This window comes from Nansenia antarctica (assembly GCF_963989245.1).
Source record: "Nansenia antarctica genome assembly, chromosome: 1".
Taxonomy (NCBI): domain Eukaryota; kingdom Metazoa; phylum Chordata; class Actinopteri; order Argentiniformes; family Microstomatidae; genus Nansenia; species Nansenia antarctica.
This window is the reverse complement of record NC_137674.1, coordinates 41024909-41045781: the sequence shown is the minus strand read 5'-3', so window position 1 is coordinate 41045781 and position 20873 is coordinate 41024909. Positions and strand designations below refer to the sequence as shown.

At 43.1% G+C, this 20873-nt stretch overlaps 1 protein-coding gene across 1 annotated transcript; it reads left to right on the top strand.

Moving 5' to 3' along the window:
- Window positions 1-11455: 11455 nt before the first annotated feature.
- On the top strand, window positions 11456-17591 carry LOC308150001 (ubiquitin carboxyl-terminal hydrolase 42-like; the record flags this gene model as incomplete). The annotated part of the gene is made up of 14 exons (XM_080522875.1): window positions 11456-11708; window positions 12143-12352; window positions 12534-12644; window positions 13142-13241; window positions 13679-13746; window positions 13869-13939; window positions 14070-14152; window positions 14248-14359; window positions 14529-14669; window positions 14824-14924; window positions 15036-15192; window positions 15553-16221; window positions 16831-17039; window positions 17153-17591. 14 exons carry the CDS (start codon window positions 11456-11458, stop codon window positions 17589-17591), a joined length of 2724 nt encoding a protein of 907 aa, XP_080379001.1.
- Between the last annotated feature and the right edge of the window lie 3282 nt (window positions 17592-20873).

Sequence of the window (20873 nt, the reverse complement as noted above, 5' to 3'; positions counted from 1 at the left end):
TCTGTACTTTCAAATGTGTATTCTCCTTGAGCAGTCAACATCAACTATCAGCTATTTCGCTAGCAAAAACGAAAGCTAACTTATTTGTGAAACAGCGCCCCCGCCACCACGTCGGCGCAGTGCCGCTATTGCAGTTAGAAATGACAGAAACGCTTGTAGAAAATACGACCGTCAGAGTTTTGTCGAGAGCTGAAGGCGGCTAAAATATGACGGAGGCAGCCGCCTCATAATTCTCTATGCAGGAAAAACCCTGCTTGACACAGATCATGAACAAATTATTTTGTTTTCTCCTGCAGCTGGGCATCTACATTATCTATCCCCCATTGTTTCAATTCATCTGGTGCCGCGGGACACACCTCCTCCCAGTGGCGGCTCCTGCCAAATCTCTCAGGGGGGGCAATTGTTGCGTTGATGGTTAAGGTGACACGTTCAAGGGTAAATTCACCTAAATCAGCGGGCTTAAATAAATTGACTCTCACAGCCATTGGTATTCAGTTATCACATATTTTATTTTAGGTGCAGCAAATCCAGGATAAAGGGCAGTGGCACAGGGGCTGATAATGTGCAATGGATGGATAAAACTATTTACATACTACAAAATACAAAATATGGACGGCATACATACTGCTCACTTGTATTGAAATTTAGCTCGTCTCTCTTTCAAAGCAGCAAAACAATCAATGACCCTCTCATTAAAATCAGGCATCTTCCTGACTAGTTCCCTCTCCATTGAAAGCATGGCCAGTGCATTCAGGCGCTCCTGGCCCATTGTGTTTCGCAGGAAGTTCTTGATTCTCTTAAGGGTCGAGAAACACCTCTCAGCTTCAGCTGTTGTCATGGGAGTAGTAATTAGGATGTTCAACAGAGCTACAGTCTCAGAGAAAGTCTCCTGGAGGTTGTAACTGTGTAGAACCTGGTACAGTGCCAGTGCACCAGAGCAGCCCTTGAACTCAGCACTCTCATAGACAAGGGACAGCTCAGTCTTGAGCTTCACCTGGTTCAGCATGGGGTATGCCTTGACAGTGGTGTTCAGAGCCTCAACAGGGAATGCATGGCAGTGCTGTTGGAACATCTCTCCTTGGAGCAGCGTGGCACTCACAAGGTGGTTGGTGAAAGAAAACCTTTCTTTGGAGTGGGCCAGGATTGTGTCGCAGATCTGTCAAAAGTATGGGGTGTGAAAGAAAATGTGGAAATAAGCACTTTGGAAGTACAACACTGAATAAAGACTGCTACCATCCCATCCCTGAATGTAACTCTGATTGGTGGTGATTTTCCAACACTGTGTTTCAAAACTTGGACCTACCTCTTTAGACAGCCTCTGCTTCTCTTCTTCTCCCAAGACCCTCCTTGATGTTCTGGTTCCTGTGGCTTCTTGCTGCTGCTCTTGAGATGAGCTTTGGTCCCTGAAGGCAGACAGACCAACAGTGTTAAGATTTCAAATAAGAAAATGTAGCTGAACAATCTGCTGTCTTGTAGTTGTAATTGTATCTACAGTAATTTCTGAAATGTAGTCTAACGATGATTTAAGGTCTCTAGGAGAGAGGGATCTGTTTTAAGTATAACAGTTGACTTTAGCTTTAACAGGCTGTGCACATGAGTCACTCCCGACCACTTAGATATCTTGGAGCTATTTAGGTAGATATGCTTATTCTTGAATATAAATATGTAGGTCTATCTATTCACAAATTAAACCTCAGACATTTTTAGACATGTTCTATATATTAGCCTAATACATATATCAAAAAAAAATGCTTAGTTGTAATTCGCTGACAAAATGTATTGTTTGATACATGTAATATACTACATTACATTAAGTAACTACATATTAATATAATGTAACATAATACATTAAATGCAAAGTTTTGTTGCAAAAAAGAAGCTTCGCATAGCAACCTACCAAATGAATAGTGGAATATCCTACTCCAATTACTCGGGCAAGCCCTAATTTTAATTCAACTCATTGTTATATAAGCCTACTAGTTTTACCGGCGCCTTTCCCATTCATCATAGCATGCATACATTTGATTATTACAAAGTTCTATATTACGGAGAAGGTACAAACTATATTTTTTGATCTTACCTTATGGCCTGCATGCTGCTTGTGGACGGCATGTTTTATGAAGACTGCGTCAATGTCAACCCCTCGTAAATCCTTGGTTATACGATTTTCCAATTTTCCCTGTCTTTGTATAAACTTGCTTTATAATAAAATTTGGTCTGGGTGGTCCTAATTCCTTTACTGTTAATTTCTCCTGGTTGCTACGACGGCTGAACGGTGTTTCTTTTAAGGATTCAACCGAGTTGTTCAGAACATTACTAGCCGCCATTGCCATGGTGAACGAACGTGATCTGAAATGAAGGTTAATTGGCTAGCTCGTCTAAAGCTACGCCGGACATGACGTAAGCACGTACGATTCTTTGTGCATGTCCCAAAACCCCATAGACAAATGACCGAATGGCCTGAAGTTACCAAAATAGATTTTACATGCAAGTCTACGAGAACAGCCTAGTGCAACTTCGAGTAGACTGAAAGTTGCCCTGAAAGGGGCGGGACTTGAAGCTGATTGGAACATACTCCACAGAACACTAGCTGATTGGACTATGATATACTCCACAGAACACTAGCTGATTGGACTATGATATTCAGAAGCAACACTGTCTAGAAGTCATAGAAAAAAAATCTCTCTCTTCTCCCTTTGGTGGGGCATTGTCCAATTGCCCCTAATGAACCAGCCTCCCCTGCCTCCTCCGCGATCACATTCATACATTTATTGACAAACTTCTTTGCATTTAACAATAATAATCACTTGTGCACTGTTGGTTAAAAACCCTGCATTCTGAATCAACTTTTCTCTTTACCAACCGTTTGGCCATTTTTCATCTCTCTGAATTTTCGTTCTAGTGTAACAGAGTTGGGAATATATGTTTAGTTGTGGTGAATGTAGATGAGTTTCGCCGTGCTTTGAGCAGCCCTGGTTGTTGTTGGAGCCCCCCTTTGGAGTTTGGGTGTACTGCAGGTCTGCACGTTCTTTTGTCCTTCTCTTGTTGCCGTACTTGCGGTGGTGCCAGAACGAAGCCGCCATCTTAATGGGTATGTGCGTGATGTGAAATGCTCCTCGTGTTTTGTTGTTTGTATGGAGAATCTTGTAATGTAGGGTGAAGGTGTTGGTGTAGTACTGTGCTGTTTGTTTTTACATGTATTGTGATGATGTGATGTATTGTGATGATGTGAAACAGAACATTTATTGTATGTTGTTTTGAACGTGCAGATTCACAAGCAGACCAGAGAAGAATTGTGTTCTATATGTCTTCTCTGCAGGTATGTCGCTCCACATGTTGTTTGTAATTGTTATTTGTAATGTTTGAGGGAAGTTTGTGTTCTTTCTGTGAACAAATTGTCCTGATGTGAAATGTACATAGACGGTGGGGCCAGAACGAAGCCGCCATCTTAATGGATTCACAAGCAGACCAGAGAAGAATTGTGTTCTATATGTCTTCTCTGCAGGTCAAATAAAAGGATTGATTGAAAGAAGTTTGGCTGTTTGACTATCGTTACACTAGCTCGCGTGCACCTGCTATAGATCCGCATTCTGTGGGCGGGTGAAACTAACTAATAATGTTATTAATGAAAATAGTTTATAACTAAGGGAAATTTTAATTTGAAAGCCAACCTTTAATATCAAATACAGATATGATATGATTAAAACATATATTTAAAGTTTAATTTTCAAAATATGTTTCTGGCATTGTTGAGAGTGTGTGGGGGCGACGTTGTTCAAAGGGCCGGTCCAAGTGTGGGGGTGGGCCGTGTTCGGCCCGCGGGCCGTAGTTTGGGGACCCCTGCTTTAGGATATATAATTAGGCAATTCTGCAGGAGCTCTTCAATCTGCGTGCTACTCCATAGTTCGTTAAGCCGGAAGTCCATCCTCCCTAATCTTGAAAAGCACTGACGTTCAATTGATGGTTGTGTTATGTGATATTTATTCATAGAGCATTCATATTCATATAATTGCACTTCATTGTTCAACTGGACAGATACACTGCCTCGGCTTAATTCTAGTCACAGGTACAATCTTGAAATCAAACAAGCCCAATATTTTCAAAACTTTCATTTCAAACCTTTATTTAAAAACTCGATAGGCACTGAGGTCACCCTCATTTACAGTGACGTCGAGTGTACAATAGAATAGTGATAATTAATATAGATGGGCAAACAAACAGTGAGCAAGACAGGATTAAAGGAAGAAAAAAAAGAAAAAAACTAAAAACAATTGCAATTATTAGAATACAGTTTTTGCACCAGGAGTTTAAAGGTAGAGGCAGAGGGGAGGACCTCCAACCGGAGAGTTTGCTGCAGAGTGTTCCATGTATTAGGGGCATCAATAAAAAAGGCTGTTTTACCCAGGTCTGAACGCGCATACGGAACCCGAAAAGAAAGCCAACTACTAGATCTGGTCACATAAGTACCAAGACTCCAGTCTAATAATGATGAGATATAAGGAGGAAGCTTGCCACAGATGGCCTTGAAAACGAACAAGTTCCAGTGGTAACTGCGCCTCAGAGAAAGAGAAGGCCAGCCAACCTTGTCATAAAGTATGCAGTGGTGAGTGTCATAACTGTCCCCGGTAATAAACCTTAGAGCTGAGTGATAAACTGAGTCCAATTGTTTCAATGTAGATGAAGCTGCATGCCTATAGATAACATCACCGTAATCTAATACGGACAGGAATACCGCCTCGACAACTCTCTTCCTACAAAGCAAGGAGAAGCTAGACCGATTACGGTAAAGAAAGCCCACCTTTTGCCGAAGTTTGGAGGCGAGGCCGTCGACATGCGTTTTGAATGATAGCTTCTCATCCAACCACAGCCCAAGATATTTGTAGTCGGTAACTCTCTCAATGGAGGAGCCGTCAACTGTGGATATAAGAAGCTTTGTAAGGTCCACATTTCTAGCCCTAGTAAACAACATGAATTTCGCAGGATATGTCCTTGGCCTCGGCTCACCTGTAAAAGAGATGCAAATCTCAGTGTGACTTCCCTGGATAAATAAAGGTTAAATAAAAAATAAAAATCATATTTGTGTAAGATAATTCATATTGAATGACATCTGCTTTTATAGACTCTCTGGAAGAACATCAAACTGACTTTAAAAAAACAGAGTGCAGAAGCCAGAAGAGAGCGATTCACTACTGGTGGCGGACCACCAAAAGATCACCAAACTGATGAATTCAGTGATGTGCTTTCTGGAATGATAGAGCACCAGCTCTGTGAAAGGAGGGAGGAGGGATTGACTAAGAGACATGAAATATGTCTGAATATGTATGAATATTTATGACTGAAAACATTGAATATGAATGAATTAATGAATATGTAAACGAACGAACGAATGAATACGTAAACAGATACGGCCAGCACTAATGTTGTTGGGGGGGTTTTCAACATAAAAGGACATGAACTAGAGTGATTGTTATTTATACTCAATATACCTTCACTCAATTTCCATTATGATGTTTCACAAAGCTTTATCATACTGTGTCAACTTCAAGTTCCTAATTATCATATGTTGCAACTTTGAGACTTGTTGATAGTCACACCTTGTTCAAGAATAAACAATTTAACAAAGAAAACAAGCTTCCTTGGTTTCATATTTGTTCACCTATAGCCTACATTGTGAAGGAATGCCCCACAACAATAGAGCAATGAATGAGATAATTGCTGCACTATAGCTAGTAGTAGTAATTGTTGCACAATGCTCATCCTCGCTGTAGAATTTTTTTTGTGATCAATTTTTTATTTTAATTTTATGTACAAACACACAAAGGACAATGACAAAACAATTACCAAAATACACAACATTCATACCTGCATACATTCCCCCTACCCACCCTCCCACACCAAGGTCTTACTCCGCCCAAAAACCCTCAAGAAGGATTTAAACCAGCTCAACATAAATGCCACCAAATAAAGTAAATAAACATAATAGGATAAACATAAAACATTAAATACTATAATATTCAAATATCAACACCATTACAATTATTAATAGTAGCCTATTTAAGATTATTATAATAGTATTTTAGTACTATAATGTTATAAACATAATGAATGGCCTTTGAAAGAAGAGAATAAAGAAAGGAACATGGAAGAGAAGGAAAAAGAGAAAAAAGAAAAAAGAAAAAAAAATATCATACTAGTGGAATAACCATAAGTTATGCATATCACCTCTGCATACATTCTATAAAGGAAGTCCATAAACTAATATTATTTTCTTGAGCGCCATGCATGCTGGCCACGGACCTTTCTAGTTTGGCTAGATCTAACACAGTGTTTAACCAATGCTGATAGGACAAGTCATGGGGGTCTTTCCACCTCTGAGCTACCAGTTTTTTGGCGGCTGTGAGGCCTACCAGAAGCCAGCGTTGGTGCATCATTGATAAATTTAAACTGGTAAAATCATTCAGTAGTAGAATTATTGGGGAGCAGGGGATAGAGGACCCAAGAAACTCAGACATCTTATTGATGGCCATACCCCAGAATGATTTAACACCAGGGCAATCCCACACCATATGGATGAAAGTTCCTGTTGTGTTTAATGAGCATAACTGACAGTTTGGCGAGGGTGTTAATTTCATTAAAAAAAGTTTGCGGGGTGTACAGTATAGCCTGTGTGCAAAGTTATAGTGAATCATCTGATGATTGGGGTTGCGAGATGCTAAGTTGATCTTAGTCCAAACCGTAGTCCAATTGATTGTAGATGGTGAGATAGAAAGGTCATGGCTCCAACGCAAGTTAATTTGTAGAGGGATATCTGCACATTTGATCATAAGTGTAAAGGTTAGAGACTAAGGCTGTGGTAGGTTTACCAACAAACATTTTGTGGATGGGATGTACCTTCAAGTCTTCTCCCCAGGGGACTCCGTATGCCCGTAGGGCACTGCGGAGCTGGAGGTAGAAAAAGAAAGAGGTGCCAGGTAAATTAAAGTGAGATTGCAGGTCTTGAAATGATCTAAATTCATTACAGTGATGTCAGATAGGGTGTAAACCCCTTTTCCACTCCACTGAGGGAAGGAAATGGGGCGACCTCCTGAGCAAATGGCAAAGTTATTAAATAACGGAATGTAAGGATGGAACTTCTGATGAATGTTGGCCTGCATTTCTACAGTTCTCCATGTGGCGACAAGATGAGAGATTAAAGGGCCAAACTTGGATTTACAGGTTTTGAGAGGAATGTTAGGATAGATAACATCCTGAAGCCTATGTGGGCTCACCAACTTCTCCTCCAGAGATCGCCAGGCTACTTGTGCATCTGGGTTGAGCCAGGTGTGAAGAGCACGAAGGGTTGTTGACCAAAAATAAAACTGGAAATTAGGCAATCCAAGACCACCAGAGGATGTGTGTTTCTGCAGAGTGGACATTTTCATCCGTCGGCGTTTCCCTTTCCAGACATACCTGGAGACCAATTTATGTAATTTGTCCCAGTGTCCAGCAGGTGGAGCCAAGGGGAGCATAGCACTACAGAAGTTAACCCGGGGCAAGATGTTCATCTTAATAATGGAAACTCTAGATCGGAAAGAGTTGGGAATAGATGACCAGCGCTCCAGATCCGTCTCCACTTGTTTCACGGTAGAGTTATAATTATAAGGTATTGTAGTTTGTAGTGATGGATAGATTGATAAACCTAGATATTTGAAATGGTCAACCACTGGGATATCTGATGGTAGTGATGCCTGCCTTGAGGCCTCATTGATGGGAAGGAAAGCCGACTTGGACCAGTTAATTTTATAACCGGAAATGCTCCCATACTGGTAAAAAATAGATAAAAGATGTGGGGTTGAATTTACGGCATCACCAAGATAGAGTAGAATGTCGTCACAATAAAGTGAGATATAATGATCCGTGCCATGGGCAGTTATCGGAATGTGGGGTGACTGACGCACAGCCTGGGCTAAAGGCTCCAAAGATAAAGTGAACAAAAGTGGAGAAAAAACGCAGCCTTGGCGCGAGGAGCGTCCGACAGGAAATAAAGAGGAACACACATTCCCAGTCATAACCATAGCTGAAGGAGAGGAATAAAGGGTCTTTATCATGTTGGTGAAATTTGTCCCGAAACCCATAAGCTGGAGAACAGACCATAGGTAGTGCCACTCCAGACGGTCAAAAGCTTTCTCTGCATCCAGAGAAAGGACCGCACAGGGAGTAGCATTATCAGCAGAAGCATCAATGATGTGCAAGAGCCTGCGTACATTATCTGAGGATAATCTGGATTTCATGAATCCGGTTTGATCCGGATGTATACATTTGTTCATGAATGGCTCCAGTCTAAGTGCCAACACTTTTGCAAACACTTTTATGTCTGCATTCAAGAGTTACAAAGCACGGTAATTTGCGCACTCAGTTGGATCTTTGCCTTTTTTGTGAAGCAATGTTATAGTAGCGGTGTTAACATCTCTGGAAAAGGCTCCACTAAACATAGCATGATTAATCATCTTTAAAAGTAGAGGGCCAAGTTGAGACCAAAATGTTAAATAAAATTCTGGAGGGATGCCTTCAAACCCAGGTGATTTACCTTTGTTAAGCTTGTGTAAAGCATTTTTTAATTCAATTAAAGTAATGGGTTTATCCAGAGATATGGCATCCTGCGGCAGCAATTTAGGAAGATTGAGATTGTTAAGGAAAGCATCTGATTTAGATGAATCATAAGATACTTCGGAGTTGTATAACTTGGAATAAAAAGAGCGGAAGGTTGAATTAATTGTTTTGGGATCTGTTACTAGGTCTCCCTCTAGTGTTTTGATGCATGAAATATTCGCAAAATTCTCACTGGCACGGAGGCTGATGGCAAGAGATCGGCTGGGGCGGGAACCTTCGAAATAATGATTCCGGCGTGAACGTTGAATGAGGAATTCAGCTCGCTGTCGCAACAAGGAGTTCAGCTCATCCTTTATTTTGTTTCTTTGTATGATTGATTCAGGGGTAGTGTTACTGTGCATGTCTCTCTCAAGTTGACCGAATTCATGTTCCAGTTCAAGGGTTCTACGGTGACGTGCCTTGTTCAAATGAGGCAAAAGATATACAATTACTCCTAATATAACCCTTCACAGAGTCCCATAGTATCCGAGGATCTTCTACTGCGTGCTCATTGAACAAAATAAATTCAGCCAGACCAGTTTGAAGTTGTTCCACAAAGCTGTCATTACGCAATAAAGATGTGTTTAGACGCCAGCGCAGCGCACGGTCGCGCGTTTCTGATAATTTGGCCCTGCAGATAACTGCCTTATGATCAGAGAAGGCGAGAGGGAGCATATCTGCGCTTACCTTTTCGAGAAGATTCTTCGAGGCGAAAATAAAATCAATTCTGGAGAATGTATGATGTCTTCCTGAAAAAAAGGAGTAGTCTCGTTTGTTTGGATTAATAACACGCCATGTGTCCATAACTGAAAATTCCTGGGCCCATTTGTTGATCCTCTCTGGTCACTGCCCTCTACAGAAGCTGTCCTCCTATCTGCTGAGTGGTCCAAAACTGCATTAAAGTCTGCCCCAATTATTAAACGGTATTCTACCAGGTCATGCATGATATTAGATAGGCGTGTATAAAAATCCGAATCATAACTGTTAGGCGCGTAAATAGACAAAAAGGCTATTTTCTTATTTTCAATAATGGTTTTCATATAAGTAATTCTTCCATCTAAATCGCCCCCTACACCTAAGTTAGTTAACTGAAAATTACGGCGAGCAAGGATTACTACTCCCTTCGTTTTGTTTAGGGCTGATGAACTTGCCTTCACCATATAATGTTTATCTTTTAGTTTATGGACATCCCTCTGCAGCAAGTGGGACTCGCTAACCATGGCTATATCCACTTTCTCTCTTCTTCACATCCAAAAAACTTGTACGTTTATGTGGTAAATTAAGGCCACGTGCATTAAAGGAAAACACTGTTATCTTAGTCATTTAGATGGTGGTATATGCAAGGCACAATATGAGCTGATAAAAAATAAATTAAAAATAAAAACTGGCAGAGCAAGAATTCTCGCCGTAGAATTGTAGTATTGTTACGTGCGCCGTTACCATGGCGTCTGTGGTTGTTATGATGCACGCGCGAGCTTCCCCACAACAGAATGTTGATCGTGTGCTCAAGAAAGGCCACACGCTCTTCACGTTCCCTTATCGTTGACGAAAACAGGGTAAGACACGATTAAAATGACCCGTTTCTCTGTTTCAGGTGTGTTGCGTTGCTAGAGTAGTGGGCGTGGCCTGTCTCGTTGGCTAAAGCCTCTCTCAGCCTGGGTGGGAGGAGGGAACAATTGTCGTAAACGTGCGTGTTCTTCTGGTCGATGTTGGTTTTCGGGCTTTCACTTTCAGATTACATGGTCTTTGCAATGTTGAATCGTTGGGTAATCCGAGCCAGCCGTCAAGTTTGTTATTTGATCAATTCTGCCCCCTCCGAAGTCATGATGTGGTTCCTGTAACTAGGCACGCTGGACGAGAATTCTACTGTACACAAACGTTTGCGCCCCTAACAACCTACTGCAGCGATTCCCAACCTATGGGCCGCGGCCCTCTGGCGGGCCGCAAGGGTACTGCAAGTGGGCCGCGAAATCATGGGCAAAAAAAATATATTTATTTTTTTCTTTAAAACCTTACAAATGCATCATCAGTGTGATACTACTAGGCCAACTGCACTGTATGTATGATGATTGTATGATGATGCATATGAAATATCCAATATGAATACAATAATAATGATGAGACACCCCCAAAAAATGCCTGTGTGGGCCGCGAACTCGCTAACCATGGCTATATCCACTTTCTCTCTTCTTAACACATCCAAAAAACTTGTACGTTTATGTGGTAAATTAAGGCCACGTGCATTAAAGGAAAACACTGTTATCTTAGTCATTTAGATGGTGGTATATGCAAGGCACAATATGAGCTGATAAAAAAAAAAAAAAAAAAAAACTGGCAGAGCAAGAATTCTCGCCGTAGAATTGTAGTATTGTTACGTGCGCCGTTACCATGGCGTCTGTGGTTGTTATGATGCACGCGCGAGCTTCCCCACAACAGAATGTTGATCGTGTGCTCAAGAAAGGCCACACGCTCTTCACGTTCCCTTATCGTTGACGAAAACAGGGTAAGACACGTTTAAAATGACCCGTTTCTCTGTTTCAGGTGTGTTGCGTTGCTAGAGTAGTGGGCGTGGCCTGTCTCGTTGGCTAAAGCCTCTCTCAGCCTGGGTGGGAGGAGGGAACAATTGTCGTAAACGTGCGTGTTCTTCTGGTCGATGTTGGTTCCTGTAACTAGGCACGCTGGACGAGAATTCTACTGTACACAAACGTTTACGCCCCTAACAACCTACTGCAGCGATTATCATTCCTCAACTAGTTGTCAATACTTACATATTAAATAGCTAACACTTTCATCTGTGTTTGTTGTTTTTGCCCATCAGCAATGAACAATGACCATAGTTCAAAGAAAGAAGAAGTCATCAAAGAAGTCATCTTCAGAGAAGTCTGACCTTGAGTCAGTCGGGTGCAAGCGCTCCCCCTTCAGTAGTGGAGACGGGATGGACAGCAGCTGCTCCAGCTGGGGGGTGGGCCCCTCACCCAATGACACCCCCAGGGTGAAGACAGGCGGCTGCCTGGGCCCCACACCTGGAGCTACCATCTACAGCAGTGCGACCCACTCAGTGGATCGGCCCAAGGAGCAAGGTGAGAAGATATGGTTTGTTAAATCAAAAGGTCTCTTGATGCTGGGTAAAAACGAGGGCAAATACCTGCACTCACTGTAAATGTATTCACTGTGTGTGCTGAGGGAATTCCCGCCCAATTGACCGACTGAACAGGTTTCCTAGGTGTTGTGTGTCTTTTCTCTATGGCATGGCAAGTTATGTAAGCATGTTGTACTGTGAGGGGAGGTAATCAATCGCTTAATGTAGCCCCAAGCAAATGACCCAGAATGAGGTTCTCTCTTGTAGAACCTACTGTGTGATGTCAGTAATAAAGACAGCATCTCTCTGCCCTCTGCTCTCACCTAGCACTCCATCGCTTGTTCCATATAAACAAAACGTAAAACTTTCTTTAAAAGTATTTTCCGCCTGTGACTAATCTCAGTGTTTTTATTTGTGTTTCCCCACCCTCCCCAGTGGTGCTGAGCAGTGGGGACGACATTGGCCTCCCCCAGAAGGTCCTGTTCCCTATGGAGCGGCTCAACTTGAAGTGGAGCCAGATCCACCGCATCGGAGCGGGCCTCAAGAACCTGGGAAACACCTGCTTCCTCAACTCGGCTCTGCAGTGTCTCACCTACACCGTTCCCCTCACCAACTACATGCTGACCCGGGAACATTCCAAAACATGTATGTGAATGAAGATATAACCAATCTGGTTTCCAGACCTGTTTAGAATGACTATTTTGGTCGTGATATATTGCATTTTAAACAATTGTATTGAGGAATGAAGTTAATTGGAACAGAATGCTAGAAGATACGGTACAACATGCCTCTTATCCGATTAACCTCCATATCTGTTCCCCTTTAGGTCATGAGCCTGGTTTCTGTATGATGTGCACCATGCAGAACCACATCACCCAGGTTTTTGCTAACTCGGGGAACGTCATCAAGCCCATTGGTGTCTTCAATCAACTAAAACGTGAGTGTCCACTCACAATCAGAAAAAAAACTATATTACTATTTAATATATGCTTGATGGAAATATGTGTTGTTGTAAAAAATTATAATAATAATAATAATAACTGCCTGCAATCACAACAGAACAAAACAAAAAAACATATTTGCTGTATCAAAATAATAGATATATGGACAATATGACCAGCCTGTCAGCTAAATAGTTTTCCCTCCAAAAATGCAAAGAGAGTTGGATAGCATCACAGGTGCCAAATCCAGGGAACACACAGTATCTTCAGAACATTTATTTTCCCTCCAAAAAAGTAGAAGGTGCTATCAATTTATTTTGGAGGGAGAACTATTTGACAGACAGCTTCTTAGCAATAGCATCCTATGCTTTCACCAAAATACCAAACGATAAGTAACAGCTAACCATAACCATGTCAATGTGATTGTTTAATGCTCTCAAGTTTTTGTCAACTGTATGGTTTCGTCATCTACCTGCCCTGTTACACCCGGTAGGGATTGCAAAGCACTTCCGCTTAGGGAGTCAGGAGGATGCCCACGAGTTCCTGCGATGCACAGTGGATGCTATGCAAAAGTCCTGCCTGCCTGGAACCAAGTAGGTGTTACTGAGGGAGTTATGGAAATCAGTGTTCAGCCACTAGGATGTAGTGTACTTGGATCTGACCTACATTCATATTTAGCTTAGAATACAGTGAGACATGATTAATAGATATGTTGCAATGACCCTCGCTTATAGAAGCGACCCTTAAAACTGACTGTAGCAAGCTCTTGTGGATAGTGGATTTCCTTTCTGCGCCAACAGGTTACCTTTCTGTAATTATCTTTGCTCTATTTCCTCTGCTGTCTCTTCCCCTTTATTTCTTCTTCTCAAAGGGCTGTAACAGTTTGTGTTGCTAATGGTTAATAAACGAGTATCTTGATTTGAGAATGTACTGTAGTACAGACTGGCTGACTATTAGGAATAATTCATTCACATTTTGAGTAGTTTGTAGTTTGTCTTTTTAATTCTTCTGACATTTCTTTTTTCAATAGATTGGACAGGCAAACGCAGGCAACCAGTTTTATCCACCAAGTCTTTGGAGGGTACCTACGATCCAGGGGTAAGTTATTGGTCCAAACTTGCATTGCTCATTTGTATGCTGCTTATACTGTATGTATGTTGCTTACCCGTACAAAGTTAGCAAAGAAAAGCACTGAATCTTCAATGCTCAATCTTTCACAGTAAAATGTTTAAACTGCGAAGCAGTCTCTGACACGTTTGACCCCTACTTGGATGTCGCATTGGAAATAAAGGTAACACACAATTATACATAATCATTCTGCTGTTTCACATCAATCAAGTACCTTTTACAATAATTATTCATCGTGATATGAGATATTGGTAATAAGTAAATAATTGAGAATTGTGTCTGTCGTCTTGCAGACGGCTCCCAGCATAACCAAGGCACTGGAGCAGTTTGTCAAGCCAGAGCAACTGGATGGAGATAATGCATACAAATGCACAAAGTTAGTATATACCTGTATTCATTTATTTGTGCAGCCTATTGAGTTTTGATTCCTCACATCATAATGGAATGCAACTGACTAAAACCTGTCTGCAGGTGTAAGAAAATGGTTCCAGCCTCAAAGAGACTCACCATCCACCGGAGCTCCAACGTGCTCACCATCTCACTGAAGCGCTTTGACAACTTCAACGGGGGCAAGATTAGAAAGGTAAGATCATTTTGGGAATATTTGGATTCAGGTTTAGAATGTTAAATGCAATAGGGTATTTTTTTCCTCTTCTCAGACAATCAGAAATGCCTTAGTTATTTTGAAGATGTACCCCCTGTTCGTTTTCCCTGTGTGGTTTCCCTGTGTTGTCCTTACTCTCCTTACTCAGGACGTGAGGTACCCCGAGTACCTGGACCTTAGGCCCTTCATGTCCCAGTCCCACGGGGAGCCCCAGGTCTATGTTCTGTATGCAGTGCTGGTCCACTCAGGCCGTAGTTGCCATGCTGGACACTACTACTGCTACATCAAGGTATCTCACACACACACACACACACACACACACACACACACACACACACCCCCCTCATAAAAATTCAGTTCACCAGTGCATCAGCCAGTCTCATTTTGCTCAGAATTAGATGTTGATGTGATGTGACGTTAACAGTCCTCTTCTTAATTCTCAGGCCAGTGACGGGCAGTGGTATGAGATGAACGACTCCTCGGTGTCTGTCAGTGACATCAGATCCGTTCTCGACCAACAGGCTTACGTGCTCTTCTACATCAGGTGAGTACCACAGAGGCGCAAAGACATTTCACAACTTACATTTCTTGTGCATGCCCCCCCCCCCCCCCTTTTTTTTATCACGAAAACATCTTGTTGTATTCCGGCCACCAGGTCACCTGATCTGAAGAACGGAGGGAACTGTAACCTCGTGAGCCGCACCCCAGGCCAGTCGTCCCCGCGCCCTGTCCTCACGCCCAGTGTCAACCTCGGGCTTTGCCACAACTCCACCGGCTTCATCGGCCCCCAGCTGCCCCCAAACATGGCTAAGGTACAGCCTCTATACTGCACTGTATACACACACACACTCTTTAATTGTCATATGAGCCTCCACACGCAGCTTCACACCACATTGGCATGATACTTAATGATAATTCTGATGATTATTAAAGATCAATGAATGATAATACTGTATTCACAGCAAGCTCGCGTACCAGTGTTTCGCACAGATTTGTTTTTGGCAGGGCACATGAGTACACATCCAGCGATGCCATTACCATTTACTCATTTTCTATTGAGTTCTATCTAAGCCAAAACTCCAGACAGGGGGGTCCGCCCCACCTATTCAATGGTAAGGGAAACAGCAGTGTGTAATGAGGCTTGTAGCTAACTTATTTTGGTTGTTTCACAGAACACCCTTCACGTCAACGGGAACGGCTCTCTAAGAGACAATCCATCTGGCTCCAAGCCTAGCACCAGCAGTGGCGGCCTCGGAAAACCGAGCCACGTGCTGCCCTCCGCCTCCTCTTCTTCGTCCTCCTCGTCCTCCATCTCCTCAAACCCACTCTGCCGTCCCACTGGGATCCCCGACCGTGCTCTCCTTCTACAGAAGCTCTCCTTCTACATTGGCCAGGGCAAGCAGATCCGCCCCTCCTCATCCTCTTCTTCAGCCTCAGCTTCCTCCTCTTACGTCCAGCCGTCCGCCTCCTCCTCTTCCTCTTCCTCACAGTCTACCTCAGCCTGTATGTCCGCCCCTCGCCCGCCTCGTGTGAACGGCACGTCAGCCAGTAATGGGAATCACGGCTCCTCCTTCCTGGTGCCGTACGGCCACGAGTCATCAGAGGAGTCTGATCAGGAGGGCGGCGCTCTAGAAAACGGCCTGGCCAAGCCTAATTTCAACGGGAGGAACGGAGGAGCCGTCTACGGACCGGCCCCGCGACCCCAGCCGGCCGTTAAGACCAACGGTGCTGGTGGGAGTGAGGCTGGGGCGCACCACAACAGTAACGGCATCGCCAAACCCAACCAGAACGGTCACCAGAACGGACACCACAAAGTCAATGGCCTCAAACACACTGACAAGGTACTTAGTCAAATAACATGCCAAAACGGTAGCATAGAATAGTTTCTATCTGATAAAGTGTGGTTATCTGATATCGGGCCACGTATAGGATTGTTGTCATGGTATTTGGCTGCTTGCAAGGACAAGAGAAGAAGGTATTGTTGTTGAAATACTATTGCAAAGCATTATCCTGCAGTATGTAATCATGTCATTATCCTGCAGTATGTAATCATGTCATTATCCTGCAGTATGTAATCATGTCATTATCCTGCAGTATGTAATCATGTCCTTATCCTGCAGTATGTAATCATGTCATTATCCTGCAGTATGTAATCATGTCATTATCCTGCAGTATGTAATCATGTCATTATCCTGCAGTATGTCATCATGTCATTATCCTGCAGTATGTAATCATGTCATTATCCTGCAGTATGTCATCATGTCATTATCCTGCAGTATGTAATCATGTCATTATCCTGCAGTATGTAATCATGTCATTATCCTGCAGTATGTAATCATGTCATTGTCCTGCAGTATGTAATCATGTCATTATCCTGCAGTATGTCATCATGTCCTGTCAATATTTTCATCAGTGCGCCCATTGATGTTTGTGGTTGTGGTCTGTTGCAGGTTTCTAGCAGTGGTCCTGGGCTGTCGTCTGGTGTGGGTCCAAGCATAGCTAACGGTCATGGGCTGTCGTCTGGTGTGGGTCCAAGCATAGCTAACGGTCATGGGCTGTCGTCTGGTGTGGGTCCAAGCATAGCTAACGGTCATGGGCTGTCGTCTGGTGTGGGTCCAAGCATAGCTAACGGCAGGGAGTCTCATCACAGTCGGCCAAGGTGAGACAACCCTCACACCTCCAGGCACTGTGCAGATTTCAATGATTTTAAATTATGATATTAAGAATGTAATTGTATTAAGCCTGTATGCTTTTCTTCTTCTTTTTTTCTAGCAAAGAGGTACCGAACCGGAAGCGCCGTTACCATGGCGACGACCATGTCAACGACCACTCGCCTAATAAACAACGCCGCACCGACTACGATGACTTCAGCCTCCCTTCTGGTCATGCATCGCCAACAGCACCCCATCAAGGAAGCAGTGAGGAGAGGCCGAACCGGAAGCGCCGTTACCATGGCGACGACCATGTCAACGACCACTCTCCTAAGAAACAACGCCGCACCGACTACGATGACTTCAGCCTCCCTTCTGGTCATGCATCGCCAACAGCACCCCATCAAGGAAGCAGTGAGGAGAGGCCGAACCGGAAGCGCCGTCACCATGGCGACGACCATGTCAACGACCACTCTCCTACTAAACAACGCCGCACCGACTACGATGAGGAGGCGTTTTGTCTGGAAGAGAAGGAGCTGGCCTGGGACTGGCTGTTGTGACTGTGTGTGCACTTACACCACCACACCTATCCTGGACAGACTTGAGGACATTTCCAGCTCTTTTATGTTTTTGCTTTTTCCCCCTCTCTTTCTCTCAACCCTTTCACTGGAGATGACAACTTTTTTTCTCTGCATCCCTCTTTTCACACTCACTGAGACACCCTTTCTTTCTACCCCTCTACCCCCCCCCCCTCTGTACACTACTCCTCTACCCCCCCCCCTCTGTACACTACTCCTCTACCCCCCCCCTCTGTACACTACTCCTCTACCCCCCCCTCTGTACACTACTCCTCTACCCCCCCCCTCTGTACACTACCCCTCTACCCCCCCCCCTCTGTACACTACTCCTCTACCCCCCCCCCCTCTGTACACTACTCCTCTACCCCCCCCCTCTGTACACTACTCCTCTACCCCCCCCTCTGTACACTACTCCTCTACCCCCCCCCCCTCTGTACACTACTCCTCTACCCCCCCCCTCTGTACACTACTCCTCTACCCCCCCCCTCTGTACACTACTCCTCTACCCCCCCCCTCTGTACACTACTCCTCTACCCCCCCCTCTGTACACTACTCCTCTACCCCCCCCCTCTGTACACTACTCCTCTACCCCCCCCCTCTGTACACTACTCCTCTACCCCCCCCCTCTGTACACTACTCCTCTACCCCCCCCCCCCTCTGTACACTACTCCTCTACCCCCCCCCCTCTGTACACTACTCCTCTACCCCCCCCCTCTGTACACTACTCCTCTACCCCCCCCCTCTGTACACTACTCCTCTACCCCCCCCTCTGTACACTACTCCTCTACCCCCCCCCTCTGTACACTACTCCTCTACCCCCCCCTCTGTACACTACTCCTCTACCCCCCCCTCTGTACACTACTCCTCTACCCCCCCCTCCTCTGTACACTACTCCTCTACCCCCCCCCCCCCCTCTGTACACTACCCCTCTACCCCCCCCCCCCCTCTGTACACTACTCCTCTACCCCCCCCCCTCTGTACACTACTCCTCTACCCCCCAGTAAGCAACTACACCTTTCACTGAAGAGTCAACTACACCTGTCTCTGAAGAGTCAACTACACCTTTCACTGAAGAGTCAACTACACCTGTCTCTGAAGAGTCAACTACACCTTTCACTGAAGAGTCAACTACACCTGTCTCTGAAGAGTCAACTACACCTTTCACTGAAGAGTCAACTACACCTGTCTCCGAAGAGTCAACTACACCTTTCACTGAAGAGTCTGTCTCTTGGACTTTATGTAAATTTATGTAGAGTTTATGTAGAGTACTCCTCTAACCCCCCCCTCTGTACACTACCCCTCTACCCCCCCCCCCCCCTCTGTACACTACTCCTCTACCCCCCCCCCCCCCCCTCTGTACACTACTCCTCTACCCCCCAGTAATAAACTCATTATTTTTTAACTCAACTTTTAAACTCATTATTCAAGTATACAAAAAAACATAAAAAAATAATCATCACTTTTGGCTGTGGACCTTTTGTGTTTGCTTTTTAAAAATCCAGTTTGTTTTTTCTAGCGTTCATAAGAAAGAATACTGTGAATTTAATTTTGAACTGTACTATCAGTTATTTTTTATACATAAACAGTCCTGTATCAGGAATACCAATAGAGATTTTTTTTTCATGTTTCTGGTTTGTTTTAGACAATTCCCACAACTTAATTTAGACCATGTTCTATGGACATAAGTCAGTGAAATGGGTATGGTTTGCTGTTTTTTCTACGTAAAAAAAAATATGACAACAGTTATGTTATACCTTTTAGTTCAACAATAGCATGTAAAATGTATACATTGTACAAGGTATATAAAAAGCCTTAAATACATTTGTTAATGTCAGAAATTGTAACCCTCACTTTGTTTACAAGCATTGTTTGTTGGAGTGAATGCTTATGATGGGGCATGTACACCACAATGGGTAAAATGTCCGCCTTTCTACCAGATGGAGTTATTATATGGAAGCTACCCCTTTTGGTTAAATCATTTTCGTATGAGTGATTGATATACTGAACTGAGTGTCACAGACTTTTTTTGGGAGGTCAGAGAATGGTTGTTTGTTGTACCACTTCTTGGATTCAGGGCTTATCATACGTATACAGTGCAATGGCATGGTCGTTTTTGTAGGTTTTTCTAGTCATACAATGACAGGATGGGTTTAACATGGGAGCTAAATACTAATTTCTTATTCACGTGACACAGTATTGAAATTATAAAGCCAAAGACTAGTTTGGAGCCAGTTAGGCCTTTAGTTGTCTAGTCAGTCTTTATACGGTACACACAGGAAGGTTGAACATCACATTTTATTCAAAGTTCTCATTTATCTATTGCTGCTGGATTGAAAAAAACAGGTGTAGTGCTGAGGCACAAATGTGTACATTTCAAGCCTGCAAACTGCGACACTTTAAATGAATGTGCAATAACACTATGTGCAATATGACAACCCTGGTCGTTTTATCTGTACAGTATAGTATAGTGGATACTGTACATAGCCTTTATTTATGTAAACCAGCTCCTTTCCCTTCTTTTTTTCTTTTCTTTCCTAGCACCAGGGGTGCCACCCCTCCCAAATTTCGTTGTTTGGTACCTGTACTATAGCAATGACAATAAAGACCATTCATTCATTCATCTTTAGCTGTCTAGTTTTAGGTTTTTGTAGTTTTAGTTTAGTTTTAGATTATCTTAGACTGTTTTAGACTAGTTTTAGTTTTAGACTATGTAATTTTAGTTTAGTTTTAGTCTATATTGACGGAAAGTTTAGATTATTTTAGACTATTTTAGACTAGTTTTAGTTTTAGACTATGTAGTTTTTAGTTTAGTTTTTAGACTATGTAGGCCAGGTTTTGTATTGTATTTGTTTGTGGTGGATGTTGTATGCCTGTGAACAGGTTACAATTGAAAATGAGCGCTTGGGGCTCAATGTGTTTTTTACCTGTATAAATAAAGGTAAAAAAAAATAAAAAAACTTACGTTACCCTTAAAACTTTTAATACATGTTTTCATTCTTAGGCTTCTCTCTGTCTAAAAATAACAAGTGCTTCTCTGTTCATAAGACCAAGGACTTCCTCGTAGTGAGATGAAGTCACTGACACTGATCTAGGGTCAGTTTTGGGTTTTCCCCGTGAACGCTAAAGGATATTACTTATTTGTGGTTGGTAAATTGATCCTAGATCCATGGGAACTAGGGAGTGGCCTCTAGTGATGACCTGGTCACACTGACCACATGATCCTTCACTGGGGATTTTTTGTTTGTTTTATGTTCATGTTTTCTT